The sequence below is a fragment of the Panulirus ornatus genome, chromosome 73 (assembly GCF_036320965.1).
Source record: "Panulirus ornatus isolate Po-2019 chromosome 73, ASM3632096v1, whole genome shotgun sequence".
Lineage (NCBI taxonomy): Eukaryota > Metazoa > Arthropoda > Malacostraca > Decapoda > Palinuridae > Panulirus > Panulirus ornatus.
In genome coordinates, this window is record NC_092296.1 from 9,164,368 (window position 1) to 9,181,791 (window position 17,424).

General features: G+C 42.9%; 1 protein-coding gene across 3 annotated transcripts in view; it reads right to left on the reverse strand.

Moving 5' to 3' along the window:
• Positions 1-5,289: 5,289 nt before the first annotated feature.
• Positions 5,290-17,424, reverse strand: part of LOC139748307 (uncharacterized) — a 107,934-nt gene continuing 95,799 nt past the window's right edge. The window contains exons 20-28 of one of the 3 annotated variants that reach the window (XM_071661308.1): positions 15,894-16,010; positions 14,884-15,008; positions 13,653-13,772; positions 12,693-12,897; positions 11,531-11,682; positions 10,061-10,261; positions 9,614-9,715; positions 7,773-7,898; positions 5,290-5,606 (exon numbers count right to left, since the gene is read on the reverse strand). In XM_071661308.1, coding sequence (XP_071517409.1) covers positions 7,782-7,898; positions 9,614-9,715; positions 10,061-10,261; positions 11,531-11,682; positions 12,693-12,897; positions 13,653-13,772; positions 14,884-15,008; positions 15,894-16,010 — 1,139 coding nt within the window. In that variant the 3' untranslated portion in view covers positions 5,290-5,606; positions 7,773-7,781. Of the gene's footprint in view, positions 5,607-7,761; positions 7,899-9,613; positions 9,716-10,060; positions 10,262-11,530; positions 11,683-12,692; positions 12,898-13,652; positions 13,773-14,883; positions 15,009-15,893; positions 16,011-17,424 lie in introns of all 3 variants that reach the window. The other 2 variants (XM_071661307.1, XM_071661309.1) reach the window with 2 other exon arrangements.

Below are 17,424 nucleotides of genomic sequence, written 5' to 3' on the forward strand. Positions count from 1 at the left end.
TTCTCAATTTATTTCACGACACATTAACATATTCGAATGTACCTTTGTGTTCATTTAGTAAAAAAATAGGATGAACTCGACTCAGTAACAGACTTATCTTGGAGTCGTTCGAAGGCATGGCAATAAGTAGATTGACACACTGAACTATGGGAAAATTAACTCTTCGAACCATGACAGAACGAAGAAATTGATATGATAGATAATATAGACGTACCATTACTACGATTATATAATTAAGTTGAATTATTTTTTATTTTGAATTGTCATTATATACTGAATTAAGTTTTTTTTTCCCCTACATTGGCACATTCAGTTTATATAGATGTCATTGATATATACATTAGGAGCTATAAAATATTACCTGATACATGGCAAGAAAAATGGAGTTAATGAGACGCAGGGTTATATATATTTACAGAAAAATATATGATTTGGTCATGTGATTTGTTGATGTGATGAGGTTGTAAATATATGTAAGTTTCACCGGACCAATGTAAACACAGGTGTACCAATGTATAAGTAGACAAGAGAGAAACAGTCAAAGGAAAACGATGAAATAAATGTACGGGAATATATTATAGCAAATACTGATGAAACAAGTGAGCGAAACAAAAGAAGAAAGACCAAAGTATAAACTTGTTAATGAAACACAAACGATTACTTTCATAAAAGAATATGAGAATAATACAGATCAGGTTATGAAAACGTAAGAATGTGAAAATAACGCAGATGACATTGTATAAAACGTAATACAAGAGAAATCAAGCAGGGAAAAAATGAATGCTTTTGAAATCATGTAAACTTGAAACTTTTTTATGACATATATTTACATTCGTGATGTCTTAGTTTTGTTATATTGTCTCGTTGTGGTTATCGCAGACACAGACTTAAAACATTTGTCAATGAAACTTTGACGAATGATTATATATATATATATATATATATATATATATATATATATATATATATATATATATAATTCGGGATCTGTATACAGATATCATACGTGTTTCAGTTGATACCTGTAACAAGCCTGGTGGTAGCAAAGGGGCTACCCAGTGAGCGATGTTACACTCTACCTGTATATATGCTTTACAGTTAGCTGTAAAGATTGATATATATATATATATATATATATATATATATATATATATATATATATATATATATATATATATATATATATATATTTTTTTTTTTTTTTTTTTTTATACTTTGTCGCTGTCTCCCGCGTTTGCGAGGTAGCGCAAGGAAACAGACGAAAGAAATGGCCCAACCCCCCCCCCCCCATACACATGTACATACACACGTCCACACACGCAAATATACATACCTACACAGCTTTCCATGATTTACCCCAGACGCTTCACATGCCCTGATTCAATCCACTGACAGCACGTCAACCCCTGTATACCACATGACTCCAATTCACTCTATTTCTTGCCCTCCTTCCACCCTCCTGCATGTTCAGGCCCCGATCACACAAAATCTTTTTCACTCCATCTTTCCACCTCCAATTTGGTCTCCCTCTTCTCCTCGTTCCCTCCACCTCCGACACATATATCCTCTTGGTCAATCTCTCCTCACTCATTCTCTCCATGTGCCCAAACCATTTCAAAACACCCTCTTCTGCTCTCTCAACCACGCTCTTTTTATTTCCACACATCTCTCTTACCCTTATGTTACTTACTCGATCAAACCACCTCACACCACACATTGTCCTCAAACATCTCATTTCCAGCACATCCATCCTCCTGCGCACATCTCTATCCATAGCCCACGCCTCGCAACCATACAACATTGTTGGAACCGCTATTCCCTCAAACATACCCATTTTTGCTTTCCGAGATAATGTTCTCGACTTCCACACATTTTTCAAGGCTCCCAAAATTTTCGCCCCCTCCCCCACCCTATGATCCACTTCCGCTTCCATGGTTCCATCCGCTGACAGATCCACTCCCAGATATCTAAAACACTTCACTTCCTCCAGTTTTTCTCCATTCAAACTCACCTCCCAATTGACTTGACCCTCACCCCTACTGTACCTAATAACCTTGCTCTTATTCACATTTACTCTCAACTTTCTTCTTCCACACACTTTACCAAACTCAGTCACCAGCTTCTGCAGTTTCTCACATGAATCAGCCACCAGCGCTGTATCATCAGCGAACAACAACTGACTCACTTCCCAAGCTCTCTCATCCCCAACAGACTTCATACTTGCCCCTCTTTCCAGGACTCTTGCATTTACCTCCCTTACAACCCCATCCATAAACAAATTAAACAACCATGGAGACATCACACACCCCTGCCGCAAACCTACATTCACTGAGAACCAATCACTTTCCTCTCTTCCTACACGTACACATGCCTTACATCCTCGATAAAAACTTTTCACTGCTTCTAACAACTTGCCTCCCACACCATATATTCTTAATACCTTCCACAGAGCATCTCTATCAACTCTATCATATGCCTTCTCCAGATCCATAAATGCTACATACAAATCCATTTGCTTTTCTAAGTATTTCTCACATACATTCTTCAAAGCAAACACCTGATCCACACATCCTCTACCACTTCTGAAACCGCACTGCTCTTCCCCAATCTGATGCTCTGTACATGCCTTCACCCTCTCAATCAATACCCTCCCATATAATTTACCAGGAATACTCAACAAACTTATACCTCTGTAATTTGAGCACTCACTCTTATCCCCTTTGCCTTTGTACAATGGCACTATGCACGCATTCCGCCAATCCTCAGGCACCTCACCATGAGTCATACATACATTAAATAACCTTACCAACCAGTCAACAATACAGTCACCCCCTTTCTTAATAAATTCCACTGCAATACCATCCAAACCTGCTGCCTTGCCGGCTTTCATCTTCCGCAAAGCTTTTACTACCTCTTCTCTGTTTACCAAATCATTTTCCCTAACCCTCTCACTTTGCACACCACCTCGACCAAAACACCCTATATCTGCCACTCTGTCATCAGACACATTCAACAAACCTTCAAAATACTCATTCCATCTCCTTCTCACATCACCGCTACTTGTTATCAGCTCCCCATTTACGCCCTTCACTGAAGTTCCCATTTGCTCCCTTGTCTTACGCACCCTATTTACCTCCTTCCAGAATATCTTTTTATTCTCCCTAAAATTTACTGATAGTCTCTCACCCCAACTCTCATTTGCCCTTTTTTTCACCTCTTGCACCTTTCTCTTGACCTCCTGTCTCTTTCTTTTATACTTCTCCCACTCAATTGCATTTTTTCCCTGCAAAAATCGTCCAAATGCCTCTCTCTTCTCTTTCACTAATACTCTTACTTCTTCATCCCACCACTCACTACCCCTTCTAAACAGCCCACCTCCCACTCTTCTCATGCCACAAGCATCTTTTGCGCAATCCATCACTGATTCCCTAAATACATCCCATTCCTCCCCCACTCCCCTTACTTCCATTGTTCTCACCTTTTTCCATTCTGTACACAGTCTCTCCTGGTACTTCCCCACACAGGTCTCCTTCCCAAGCTCACTTACTCTCACCACCTTCTTCACCCCAACATTCACTCCTCTTTTCTGAAAACCCATACTAATCTTCACCTTAGCCTCCACAAGATAATGATCAGACATCCCTCCAGTTGCACCTCTCAGCACATTAACATCCAAAAGTCTCTCTTTCGCACGCCTGTCAATTAACACGTAATCCAATAACGCTCTCTGGCCATCTCTCCTACTTACATAAGTATACTTATGTATATCTCGCTTTTTAAACCAGGTATTCCCAATCATCAGTCCTTTTTCAGCACATAAATCTACAAGCTCTTCACCATTTCCATTTACAACACTGAACACCCCATGCATACCAATTATTCCCTCAACTGCCACATTACTCACCTTTGCATTCAAATCACCCATCACTATAACCCGGTCTCGTGCATCAAAACCGCTAACACACTCATTTAGCTGCTCCCAAAACACTTGCCTCTCATGATCTTTCTTCTCATGCCCAGGTGCATATGCACCAATAATCACCCACCTCTCTCCATCAACTTTCAGTTTTACCCATATTAATCGAGAATTTACTTTCTTACATTCTATCACATACTCCCACAACTCCTGTTTCAGGAGTATTGCTACTCCTTCCCTTGCTCTTGTCCTCTCACTAACCCCTGACTTCACTCCCCAGACATTTCCAAACCACTCTTCCCCTTTACCCTTGAGCTTCGTTTCACTCAGAGCCAAAACATCCAGGTTCCTTTCCTCAAACATACTACCTATCTCTCCTTTTTTCACATCTTGGTTACATCCACACACATTTAGGCACCCCACTCTGAGCCTTCGAGGAGGATGATCACTCCCCGCGTGACTCCTTCTTCTGTTTCCCATTTTAGAAAGTTAATACAAGGAGGGGAGGATTTCCGGCCCCCCGCTCCCGTCCCCTCTAGTCGCTTTCTACGACACGCGAGGAATACGTGGGAAGTATTCTTTCACCCCTATCCCCAGGGATAAAAGAATACTTCCCATATATATATATATATATATATATATATATATATATATATATATATATATATATATATATATATATATATATATATATATATATATATTTGGAAAATATGTAAATTTGTTTTTGAATTTTCATATATTTTGTCATGTATTTTAGGTTAGTCTGTGTGTCATCTGTAGGTAGACCATCCAGTGTAAATTGTAATTTAGCAATTTGGTCTTATACGATTTGTACTTTTCATGTCTTTTTTTGCGTATATATATATATATATATATATATATATATATATATATATATATATATATATATATATATATATATATATATATTTTAGAGGATTGTACGGTCACTTCTATTAGAGTACATGACTCGAATGTAGACTGGTTGGTAACTGAGAGTGTAAAATTAATCCCAGAGTAAATACGGACGTAGAGATTACTATACAAATCAAACTTTCTCAAAAGTGACTCTGCCAAGTCATTACGAAGAACCAATCAATTATCTCCTGGGGTTCATAGATTTCCTATAGATAGAGGCGATATTGATGGTTCGTAACAAGAAGTGGTTCTCGGATGTCATCGTCGGGGTGGTTCGGGGTGGTTCTCGGAGGTCATCGTCGGTCGGGGTGGTTCTCGAGAGGTCATCGTCGGTCGGGGTGGTTCTCGAGAGGTCATCGTCGGTCGGGGTGGTTCTCAAGAGGTCATCGTCGGTCGGGGTGGTTCTCGAGAGGTCATCGTCGGTCGGGGTGGTTCTCAAGAGGTCAAAGAGGTCATCGTCGGTCGGGGTGGTTCTCAAGAGGTCATCGTCGGTCGGGGTGGTTCTCAAGAGGTCATCGTCGGGGTGGAGTAGGTGGAGGAGAGGAGAGGAGGAGATGACTGTAGTCGTCCTGCAGGTTCCTATGGTTCCAGGAAGAGGGTCGTGTGGCATCCCCTCCTCCAGGAAGGAGGCTGTGGGGGGAGGGTCGTCGTGCTGCGGGGTCGTGCTGCTGGGTCGTGGTCGGCCTCCTCACTCCTCAGCAGTCACCTCCTTAATCATGGCCACGACTTCCCCTCGATTCATGAAGTAGTAACTCGGTTGTTTGCCTCTCTGGTACAAGTATAAAGCTACAGTTACAACTACAGGTACAGACGGGTACAGTGAAGAGTATATCAGAGTGACAGTTACCGTTACAGTTACGGGGGGAGCGTCTGACAAATACAGAGGAGGTGATTAAGCTCAATTCACACTACGTATGAGATGGTGTTTTTAGATTAAACATTTATACCGAACTGTTTGGTTCAATGGTATCTGTGCCTTAAGACCGTCTGTGTTGTATGCTTTTTAAAACCTGGGGACTATAGTTCTAAACCCCTGTCATTGCAAATACATGCTTCTCTCTGTGAGATATTGATATTAGCAATTTTTTTTTTTGGGGGGGGGTTTATATACATGGGTTAACGAAGGGTGTGCACGTGAAGGTGCCATGCACGTGGATGTGCGCGTGTCAGGTCATACGACGCACGTGAAGGTTACTAACACATGCACAAAGCTAAATTGGGTCAGGGCTCGAAATGAATTGATTACAATCTTGATACTTGTTGTAGCTGTCAATCCCACATAGACTTTAAGCCAAGATTTACGATGTTGTGGTTTTAAGTAAGTTGTTTGGGCCAAGGGAGAAATTGGGAGGTAAAGGTCAGGTCATCTTGGGTAAATAAAGAGCATGTCCGCTGCACAGTTAGGGTTAGACGAGGTTAACTGGCAAGTTATTTTGTTATTGATGTCATTGATCATCATAACAAAACTTGGATTCATTTTTGATGAACATTTTATGTTATGGAAAAGGCTAATCATGTGTTTAAATACTCACTCTTTACAATCAATGTTAGATTTTTTTTTTTAAGACTAACTCTAATAAATTTCATAAATAGTTAAGAAATGATAAAGTACAAGGAAACATTCTTATCCATATGCAACATGTATCAGCTTTGTTAAAATGGGGCATCAATTTTTGATGAAGAATTAGAAATCTTATATAATGAATTATAATGTACAGAGAAAGTTTTAAGAATTAGACTCGTGCAGTGCATGTATAATGTCATGCATGGTGTGTACATTACAGAAGATATACGTGAATTCGCATCATGCAGCAACTGTTGCAAAAAGAAATTTACTATTTACAAAGTACATTAATGTGTGAAATGATGGCAATTTGTCCTTGTAAGAATTGCAAAAAGTAGAAATGTCTTTTCGTGTATAAAGTCTCGGCTGTAAATACCAAATTTAGTGTATTGTTTTTCCAAATTTAGTGTATTGTTTTTTCCAAATTTAGTGTATTGTTTTTCCAAATTTAGTGTATTGTTTTTCCAAATTTAGTGTATTGTTTTTCCAAATTTAGTGTATTGTTTTTTCCAAATTTAGTGTATTGTTTTTCCAAATTTAGTGTATTGTTTTTCCAAATTTAGTGTACTGTTTTTCCAAATTTAGTGTATTGTTTTTTCCAAATTTAGTGTATTGTTTTTCCAAATTTTAGTGTATTGTTTTAAGATTTATTGTATTGTTTTCCCCATATAAAAATAAATAGCTTCTAAAATGGATGATTACCATGAATGTGGAGAGATATGTGAATATACGAATCAAATAATTTTGTAGATACCTAATTCTGTCCAAGTATATATATGCCTGACACACAAGCGTGTGGAAATGAATTATTTTTCAATCGTTTGAAAAGATTTTTTTCTTTGTAAATTTGATTGAAATATTGGATAAATGCTGACATAAACAAATTGGAACAATAGTAAAGAAATTAGTTTCTTTATAAATGTTTTTCAAAAGTCTTTACATGATTGCAAAGTCATTTCTAGATGATATGAAGTGTTTATTTGAATATAGATATATCAAAGTCAGCTTTCAAAGATTAAAGATACATGTATATATATAAAAAAAAGATTCAATTTTCTCGATGAATATACAAGAATAGTTCTAAGAAATGAATCTACTCATGCAAGTAATCTTCATAAATGAGATGACTCTACATAGCGAAACATAGGGAGCCCAGCCATATCGAAGAATATTACTTCGGGTGCAAAAGACTACATGAAGTAACATCTTCCAAGTTCTAGTGTATACTTGCTGCAATGAGGAGAAAAGTAGCCTAAGGCCGGTGACGATATATACAAAAAAAAAGAGGAGAAAAAAAAAGGTAGCTGTTAGATAAGTAGATGTGAGAAAGGTAGATTAGTCCTTGACATCTCAAGATTACCAAGGATCTACCGGGGTTTGTTAGCCCTCCTGATGGGGTAGCGGGCGGAGGTTGTGGTCCACGAGGGCTTGTTCCTCCTTCTGCAGCTCCCTGACGCCCTCGGGGTGGATGAAGTTGGCCGAGGGCGTTTGTCCTCTCTACCGTGGCCCGGGGAGAGAGACGGACGGTCAGGGAGGGAGACGGGTGAGAGTGTGGGAGTTAAGACAGAAGCGAGAGAGAGAGAGAGAGAGAGAGAGAGAGAGAGAGAGAGAGAGAGAGAGAGAGAGAGAGAGGCACCCAGCACAGGGCTGCCCCAGGCGAACTGATAAGGTCTTGAATCCCTGAGGTGGATTGGAGAAACGCCGGTCATGGGAACAAGGTCTTCCCAAAGGATTGAGTAGCGTGTGAGTGAGGTCATGTAGGATTGGATCAGCTGAGCAAGTGCATGTGTGTGTGTGTGTGTGTGTGTGGGAGGGAAGGGAGGAAGGGGGTGTTGGATTGTACTGTGGGTTCTTCGTGGACGGAAAAAGAAAAAAATCTAAGGACATTGTCCGTGGTTTCGGGGAATTTTCATGTACTGAAGAATTTGCAGGACTGTGCAGGAGAGAGAGAGAGAGAGAGAGAGAGAGAGAGAGAGAGAGAGAGAGAGAGAGAGAGAGAGAGAGAGAGAGAGAGAGAGAGAGATGATGGGAATGTACCTAGATATTATCAAATGAAAATAAGAATACTTCGAGTTACCTCGGATTCGTTGTATGTCGTGAATTCATACGACTAACTTTGTACCTAAGTCTGCCAAGTGTTGCTGGGGTAGAGACGATGAGGAAGGAAGTAGAGGGAGAAATATTTTTGGGATAATAAAGGAAAAATACCTGGTAAATAGATCAGTATGCAAGTTTCTGGTTATGCTCAGTCTGTACCGAGAATGTCAACAAGGGTAGATAGAGGAATATCATAACGTACAAGAATACGATGTTGTGAACATAACAATGAGGCTATTATGTTTCTCCAAAGGTTTCAGAATAGCAGGGTCATCAGAGTGTTAGTATGAGTGGCAATAGGTAATGGCAATAAATGTATCCAGCAGAGGAGGTTTTGTAAATAAGTAATGTGTTTACAGGAGGGTGTAAACAGAAGCATTTATAATTTAGGGAAGAGGGACACACAATACACACGCACACACCACATCAACAGTTTTCACAACACCTGTGGGGGTAAGAGACATGCTTGACACACACGTTTATATCACATGTTTAATGTGTTGTAATTATCTGGATACTCTCACACCTGTTATTCAGGCTGGTTAATACACAAAACATCTGTGATTCTCACTTAAGAGGTGGACGAAGATAAACATGCATTACACGCATATATATATATATATATATATATATATATATATATATATATATATATATATATATATATATATATATATATATATATATATCATATATATATATTTATTATATATATATATATATATATATATATATATATATATATATATATATATATATATATATATATATATATATATATATATATATATATATATATATATATTATATATATATATATATATATATATATATATATATATATATATATATATATATATATATATATATATATATATATAATGAAAGATACATGCTGAAAACATAATGATAGTCGTATTACTGGTAGTCGTAGTATTGAAAGTAGAAGTAGTAGTAGTAGGAGTAGTAGAAGTAGACTCGGATGTTAAATTTTCCGTTCCGTCCTCGGTGCCTGTATATATTATTACCCACAAGATCCCTTCTCCATGTCTCTCCCACCTTGGCCTCCCTCCCTCCCTCCCTCACCCCTTCGTACCTGAAGGTGGGCCACTCACCAGATCCTTGACCGTCCTCTTGGCCCCGGCCTGGACCAGCACCTTGGCCACTTGGTCCACGCCCTCCACGGCCATGGCGTAGTGTAGCGGCGACCGCTCCAGCTGACCCCGGGAAAAGTGAACATGTCTTATCGCACTGGTGGTGGTGGAACTTTAGGCGAGTCACCTATGAATGAGGCAATGTCTTCCTTAAAAGGCTTAGCTAATCACCAGTTTTTCAGGATCTGAAAAAAAGGATTGGTTCTAATCCTGACCTTCGCTCTCCTTACTAATATGTGTTGTATATAACCCCCAACCCCACTCCCCCAGCGCTCTGTAACCTGTCCTAATCCCCCAGGACTCGCCAACTCCTGTCCTATACCCCAGGACTCGCTAATCCCCAATCCCCACTCCCCAATCCCTAGTGATCAACTTCGTCAGTGACACCCCCTGGCCTCCTCCACTCACATTATCGCCAATCATGAGGAGCTGCGGGTACTGGCGTGTGAGGAACTCCATGATTTCCTTCTCCTCGCAGAGCGTGGCCAGGTGGAGGGCGGTCCGGCCGCGGGCGTCCTTGGCCCGGGCGATGTCCAGGTTGTCGGCGATGTACTGCACGTGCGGCAGCGACCCCACGCGTATGGCCTTGTGCAGCCACTCCCGCTTCTCCTGCAGGAGAGAGAGAGAGGAGACGGAGGGTAAGAGAGATGAGATCGGGGAGGGAGGGACGGAGGGAGAGGCGCGCGAGAGGGAGGGAGGGAGGGAGGGGAAAGTGTGTCGACTTGGCATGACGGAGGGTAAGAGATGAGATCGGGGAGGGAGGGAGGGAGGGAGAGCCGCGCGAGAGGGAGGGAGGGAGGGAGGGAAAAGTGGGTCGACTTGGCATGACGGAGGGTAAGAGATGAGATCGGGGAGGGAGGGAGGGAGGGAGGGAGGGAGAGGCGCGCGAGAGGGAGGGAGGGAGGGAGGGGAAAGTGGGTCGACTTGGCATGACGGAGAGTAAGAGATGAGATCGGGGAGGGATGGAGGGAGAGGCGCGCGAGAGGGAGGGAGGGAGGGAGGGGAAAGTGGGTCGACCTGGCATGACGGAGGGTAAGAGATGAGATCGGGGAGGGAGGGAGGGAGAGGCGCGCGAGAGGGAGGGAGGGAGGGAGGAAAAGTGGGTCGACTTGGCATGACGGAGGGTAAGAGATGAGATCGGGGAGGGAGGGAGGGAGGGAGAGGCGCGCGAGAGGGAGGGAGGGAGGGAGGAAAAGTGGGTCGACTTGGCACGTGGGAAGGCAGGAGGTAATGTGGTGAGGGCAAGACGGGCCAAAGTTTTTTTTTCTTTCTGTAATCCAAAGTTAAAAACTTTTTGAAAACCCTTCCGTACGTAAGTGAAATAGTCGCCTTTTACTACACGCAGGTGATTCATGTTTGATATCCCCTCACTCCCGTACACGTCAGTCATTCGCTAATTACCTTTCAGTATCATGCGAAGACGAATAATTGGAATCTATAGACACACATCATGAAAATGTGTGCATGATTATATCACCTAGTGTCTGTCTGTATGTATGTATGTACCAGTCTCTCTCTCTCTCTCTCTCTCTCTCTCTCTCTCTCTCTCTCTCTCTCTCTCTCTCTCTATATATATATATATATATGTCTGTCTGTCTATCTATCTATTCTCTCTCTCTCTCTCTCTCTCTCTCTCTCTCTCTCTCTCTCTCTCTCTCTCTCTCTCTCTATGTATATATATATATATATATATATATATATATATATATATATATATATATATATATATATATATATATATATATATATATGACTGTCTGTCTATCTATCTATTCTCTCTCTCTCTCTCTCTCTCTCTCTCTCTCTCTCTCTCTCTCTCTCTCTCTCTCTCTCTCTCTCTCCTATCTGTCTATCAATCTATCTATCTATCTAATGTACCTCGAAGTTTAGTGAGCCTCGCAGGAAGTCGACCGTCTTTTCCTGGCCATGTTCCTCGGCGACCTGCAGGATGTTGTTGCCCTCCTCGTCCTGCACGTCCAGCAGATGGTCGTAGCCCTCGATCTGCAGCTTCTCCAACTCCCTCCATTTACCTGAGAGAGAGAGAGAGAGAGAGAGAGAGAGAGAGAGAGAGAGAGAGAGAGAGAGAGAGAGAGGGAGAGAGTAGATAGACAGACAGACAGATATATATATATAGACAGAGAGAGAGAGAGAGAGAGAGAGAGAGAGAGAGAGAGAGAGAGAGAGAGAGAGAGAGAATAGATAGATAGACAGACAGATATATATATAGACAGACAGAGAGAGAGAGAGAGAGAGAGAGAGAGAGAGAGAGAGAGAGAGAGAGAGAGAGAGAGAGTCATTGTATTGTATTGGCACATCATCTTGCATGTCCCATTGGTAAATGATTACAGTCACCCTGCAAGCCTGTCCTCCTACAGGTTACTTTGCGGGCAAATAGAGTATTGGACCTGTTTATAATTACGTTTTCTAAGGATTTTCCTTTTTTCTTTTTTTTCTTTTTTTTATCTTGGGTACGATTGTTGTGATGGAGTAGGGTAAGGTGTGTTGGGATTGCTCTATGATGAGGTACGTTATGACAAGTTTTTTCATTTTTTTAGTTTTGATTTCAAGTTTTACTTCTGGAGTCCCCTTCATTTTTTATTATTTTTTTTTTTTTGCTGTAATTCCTCTACCCACGTCTAGCCTGGCCAGTCCGCTTCATCTCTCCCTGCAACCCTCCCACTTCCCTTGGCCAGGCCACTTCCCCTCTCCCTGCAACCCTCCCACTTCCCTTGGCCAGGCCACTTCCCCTCTCCCTGCAACCCCCCCACTTCCCTTGGCCAGTCCGCTTCCCCTCTCCCTGCAACCCCCCCACTTCCCTTGGCCAGGCCACTTCCCCTCTCCCTGCAACCCCCCCACTTCCCTTGGCCAGTCCGCTTCCCCTCTCCCTGCAACCCCTCCCTCCACTTCCCTTGGCCAGGCCACTTCTCCTCTCCCTGCAAACCCCCCCCCCCCACTTCCCTTGGCCAGGCCACTTCTCCTCTCCCTGCAACCCCCCCACTTCCCTTGGCCAGGCCACTTCCCCTCTCCCAGGCCCACTCACCGTGCCTGGCCAGGTCCATGATCCACCTGTCGATGGCCGAGACGTTCTCCAGGAGGTGATGTTCCTCGGCCACGTCCCTGGGCGTCCGGTAGACGTCGTCCCGGTCCGCCAGCGAGCACCCGGACTCCGAGATGAGCCTGTAGAAGGCAGACCGGCCGTGGGGGCGGGAGGCGGCGAAGTGCAGGACACTCTGGCCGCTCTTGTCCTGATGGGATGAGGTGGAGGGGTCAAGAAGGGTCACTGGAACACGGTGGCTCGTCAAGGCTGACATATATGTAAATTATATGTAAATATATGTAAATTATATGTATTTATTCTAGTTGCATCATCTGTCTCGTGGTTATTCACTCTCTCCCGTGGCTGAGCCAAGTGTCGGTTATCAGTACAACCAGGAAGAAATGTGTGTACGACTACGTTAACACAGGAGACAACCTAACATTAACACAGGAGACAACCTTTGCTCCTAACATTAACACAGGAGACAACCTAACATTAACACTGGAGGCAACCTAACATTAACACAGGAGACAACCTTTGCTCCTAACATTAACACAGGAGACAACCTTTGCTCCTAACATTAACACAGGAGACAACCTAACATTAACACAGGAGACAACCTTTGCTCCTAACATTAACACAGGAGACAACCTTTGCTCCTAACATTAACACAGGAGACAACCTTTGCTCCTAACATTAACACAGGAGACAACCTAACATTAACACAGGAGACAACCTTTGCTCCTAACATTAACACAGGAGACAACCTTTGCTCCTAACATTAACACAGGAGACAACCTTTGCTCCTAACATTAACACAGGAGACAACCTAACATTAACACAGGAGACAACCTTTGCTTCTAACATCAACACAAGACACCCTCCTGCTCTGAGAGGCAATATATGAACGATGGTATACGTGGGTGCAAGTTACGTGGGTAATTGTGAGTGGGAGACACCTACCCTGGTCTGTGGGGTTGGTATGGCGTCCGTTCCGCCTGTGTTGTCCTGGGCCGTCTGCATGGCTATGGTCGACTGGCCAGACCTGTTCGACCCCGAGCTGCCCATCATGGTCGCCTCAGCCTGCGGGTCCAGGGCGTTCAGGTTCACATACGTGGCTCTGCGCCACTCGGCAAGTATAGCGCGAGACGCTACGCCTCGCGGTGTATGGCGTGGGGCAGGGAGACAGGAATAGCGGTAGTGAACATCGACATTCTTCATCATAGTTTACATGGATGGGTAAAGTTAGGTAACATAGGACCTGGTGGTCTATGACGGCGTTATCTGCTGAAGGACGGTACGCGGGAAGGACCAATGAACAAGACCAGATGGTCTACGAACGTGGGTTACCTTCTGCAGATAACAAGGTCATCGGCAATTTGACCGCATCTGTATAAATCTTTGTCTCGGTACGTCGTGGACAGGACGGTGGGGTCATGAACTGAACTATTGCCGTGCTGGCGGACTGGGGGCGAGAGAGAGAGAGAGAGAGAGAGAGAGAGAGAGAGAGAGAGAGAGAGAGAGAGAGAGAGAGAGAGAGAGAGATTTTGAGAGAGATGGGACCGAGGCTGCTTCTTCTTCCTCCTCCCATGTGATAGGAGGAGGAGGAGGTGTTGTCCCGTCCTCATACTTGGCCAAGGAATCTGTGTCTGAACGTCATATCGACCCATCGACTTTACCAACCAAAGCTTGATTGCTTTCTCTCCCAGAGCGAGGCGGTACGCTGCAGCAGACACTGGGTCTCCACGAATTCTGTGGTCGATGTTGTGAGGTCGGTCTGTCCGTTCCCTTGCAGTTGGGATAAACACCACACTCTCCCAGGTCGAGACTCGGCCACATATGTGGACTCTTAAGGTGACATATTTTACTGTCGTCTTGCACTGTTCCAGAAGGTGGCCAATGTGGCATCACCTACGCGTCCGTCAGATACATTCCAACAGCTATTTAGTAACTTGACGACCCTAACTTGGGCATGATTGGCTCTGTGTTTCCAGCCGACCCTCGCCATACACCGCTAAGATAACTTCTCCCGCTATTTAGAGAAGATGACTTTCTCATTTCTACATATGCTAACGACTAGTATTTTCTACATAGTACTTCAAATGAGAACCGTATTTGAGGACAGAACATTGACACAATGTCACCATCTCTTTTTACATCATCTAGAAAGGCTATATTGAACGTGGGATCTCACCTTGGCCTCCTTGTCATTTGTAGTGTACCTGTAGGTGTAGAGGCAGCAGGCCAGGTAGGAGATGGGGTCAGGAGGTCGTGCCTCGTTGACCTCGGATAACCCCCTGATCAAGGCGTCGCCCAGCGCTGGAACAGAGTAGTGAGGTTGGGGGGTCATCGTACCACATACCCAAAAATTAACGTACAGTTGACACATACATTCCTGTTATAATTTCTCCATTATTTTTTCCCTTATATCTCTTCATACCTTTCCTTATATACCTTTTGTCAATTAGCAAGTTCATCAATCAGGTCTATATCGTATATGATGTTAGATATATGGTATATTTCATCCTCCGTCACCCACCTGATGTTAGATATATGGTATATCTCATCCTCCGTCACCCACCTGATGTTAGATATATAGTATATTTCATCCCCCGTCACCCACCTGATGTTAGATATATGGTATATTTCATCCCCCGTCACCCACCTGATGTTAGATATATGGTATATCTCATCCTCCGTCACCCACCTGATGTTAGATATATGGTATATCTCATCCTCCGTCACCCACCTGATGTTAGGTATATGGTATATTTCATCCCCCGTCACCCACCTGATGTTAGATATATGGTATATTTCATCCTCCGTCACCCACCTGATGTTAGATATATGGTATATTTCATCCTCCGTCACCCACCTGATGTTAGATATATGGTATATTTCATCCCCCGTCACCCACCTGATGTTAGATATATGGTATATCTCATCCTCCGTCACCCACCTGATGTTAGATATATGGTATATCTCATCCTCCGTCACCCACCTGATGTTAGGTATATGGTATATTTCATCCCCCGTCACCCACCTGATGTTAGATATATGGTATATTTCATCCTCCGTCACCCACCTGATGTTAGATATATGGTATATCTCATCCTCCGTCACCCACCTGATGTTAGATATATGGTATATTTCATGCCCCGTCACCCACCTGATATATAGTATATCTCATCCTCCGTCACCCACCTGATGTTAGATACTTGCCGTCGTCCGTCCACATTCCCGGAAACTCGGACCTCACGGACGCCCGGCTGTTCTGACGCGAGAGCTGGTCGCGTCCCTCGTCCCTGGACGCTGGGTCGACTGTGGGCCAGAAGGGAAGGATCAGCGGAGGGAGCCCTTTGTGGGGAGGAGGGTTTATTGGGGGGAGAGGTTGCTGGGATTGCTTAAGAGGGAGGGAGAGAGATAGATAGATATAAGATAGATAGGGGGAGGGAGGTGTCACCTTTGGCGTGGGTGCGTCCTGGACGAATGCGCGCACAGCCTCCGTCAAAGAACCTCGCGTCTCAGAGGAGACCATCCTGTCCCTGCTACTGAGTGTAGCGCAGAGGAGAGATAGATAGATAGATAGATAGATAGATAGATAGATAGATAGATAGATAGAGAGAGAGAGGGGGCGGGGACTATATGTATAATGGGGACAAACAACAAAGAAAAGCTCTATTTCAGAGCCAAGTTGAATAGTTCAATAAACTTATTAGTCGTTTGCTTAACTTTGTGATGAATGACTACGTATCTAGTAACAACAACAAAATAAAAAGCCTTCATTGAAATCACAAAGGGAACTTAGATGAAAGATCACAGTACCAATTACTTTTGAAAAATCTTAATGTGAAATAAAAAAAGCTCTATTTTAGTATGTCCAGGCTCCAAGCATGCAAAATACACCCGCTAGAACACCCTCCCTCATTATCCAGTGTCTCGAAACTTTGTGAGCAGAACCCCGTGTATGTTATATGTATATACGTATGTACGTATGTCCGTGTGTACGTCTGTGTGTAGCTTGAATATGGCCACGGAGACCTGGGATATAGAAGCATGTTTATCGTTGGTACGTATTTCTCTGTGTGTACGTATGTGTGTAGCTTGAATATGGCCAATGGAAAGACTCTTAGATATTTAGAAGCATGTTATATGTATATACGTATGTACGTATGTCTGTGTGTACGTCTGTGTGTAGCTTGAATATGGCCAACGGAAAGACTCTGGGATATTAGAAGCATGTTATATGTATATACGTATGTACGTATGTCCGTGTGTACGTACGTGTGTAGCTTGAATATGGCCAACGGAAAGACTCTAGGATATTAGAAGCATGTTATATGTATATACGTATGTACGTATGTCTGTGTGTACGTATGTGTGTAGCTTGAATATGGCCAACGGAAAGACTCTGGGATATTAGAAGCATGTTATATGTATATACGTATGTATGTATGTCTGTGTGTACGTACGTGTGTAGCTTGAATATGGCCAACGGAAAGACTCTTAGATATTTAGAAGCATGGGATGACGAGTGATATTACATGGCATTATAAAAAAAAGGTTCCTGTGTACATGATGAAGTGATGATAAATAACATTGTTTAATTTCACGAACATCTGTCGTGGTTTTAGTTTCAGCTCTTGCTTCCATGGTTGTAACTATTGTAAAAGTGAGGGTTCGTCATAAACATTGTTGAAATGAGGGTTAATGTAAATATTTTCCCAAGAAGTGA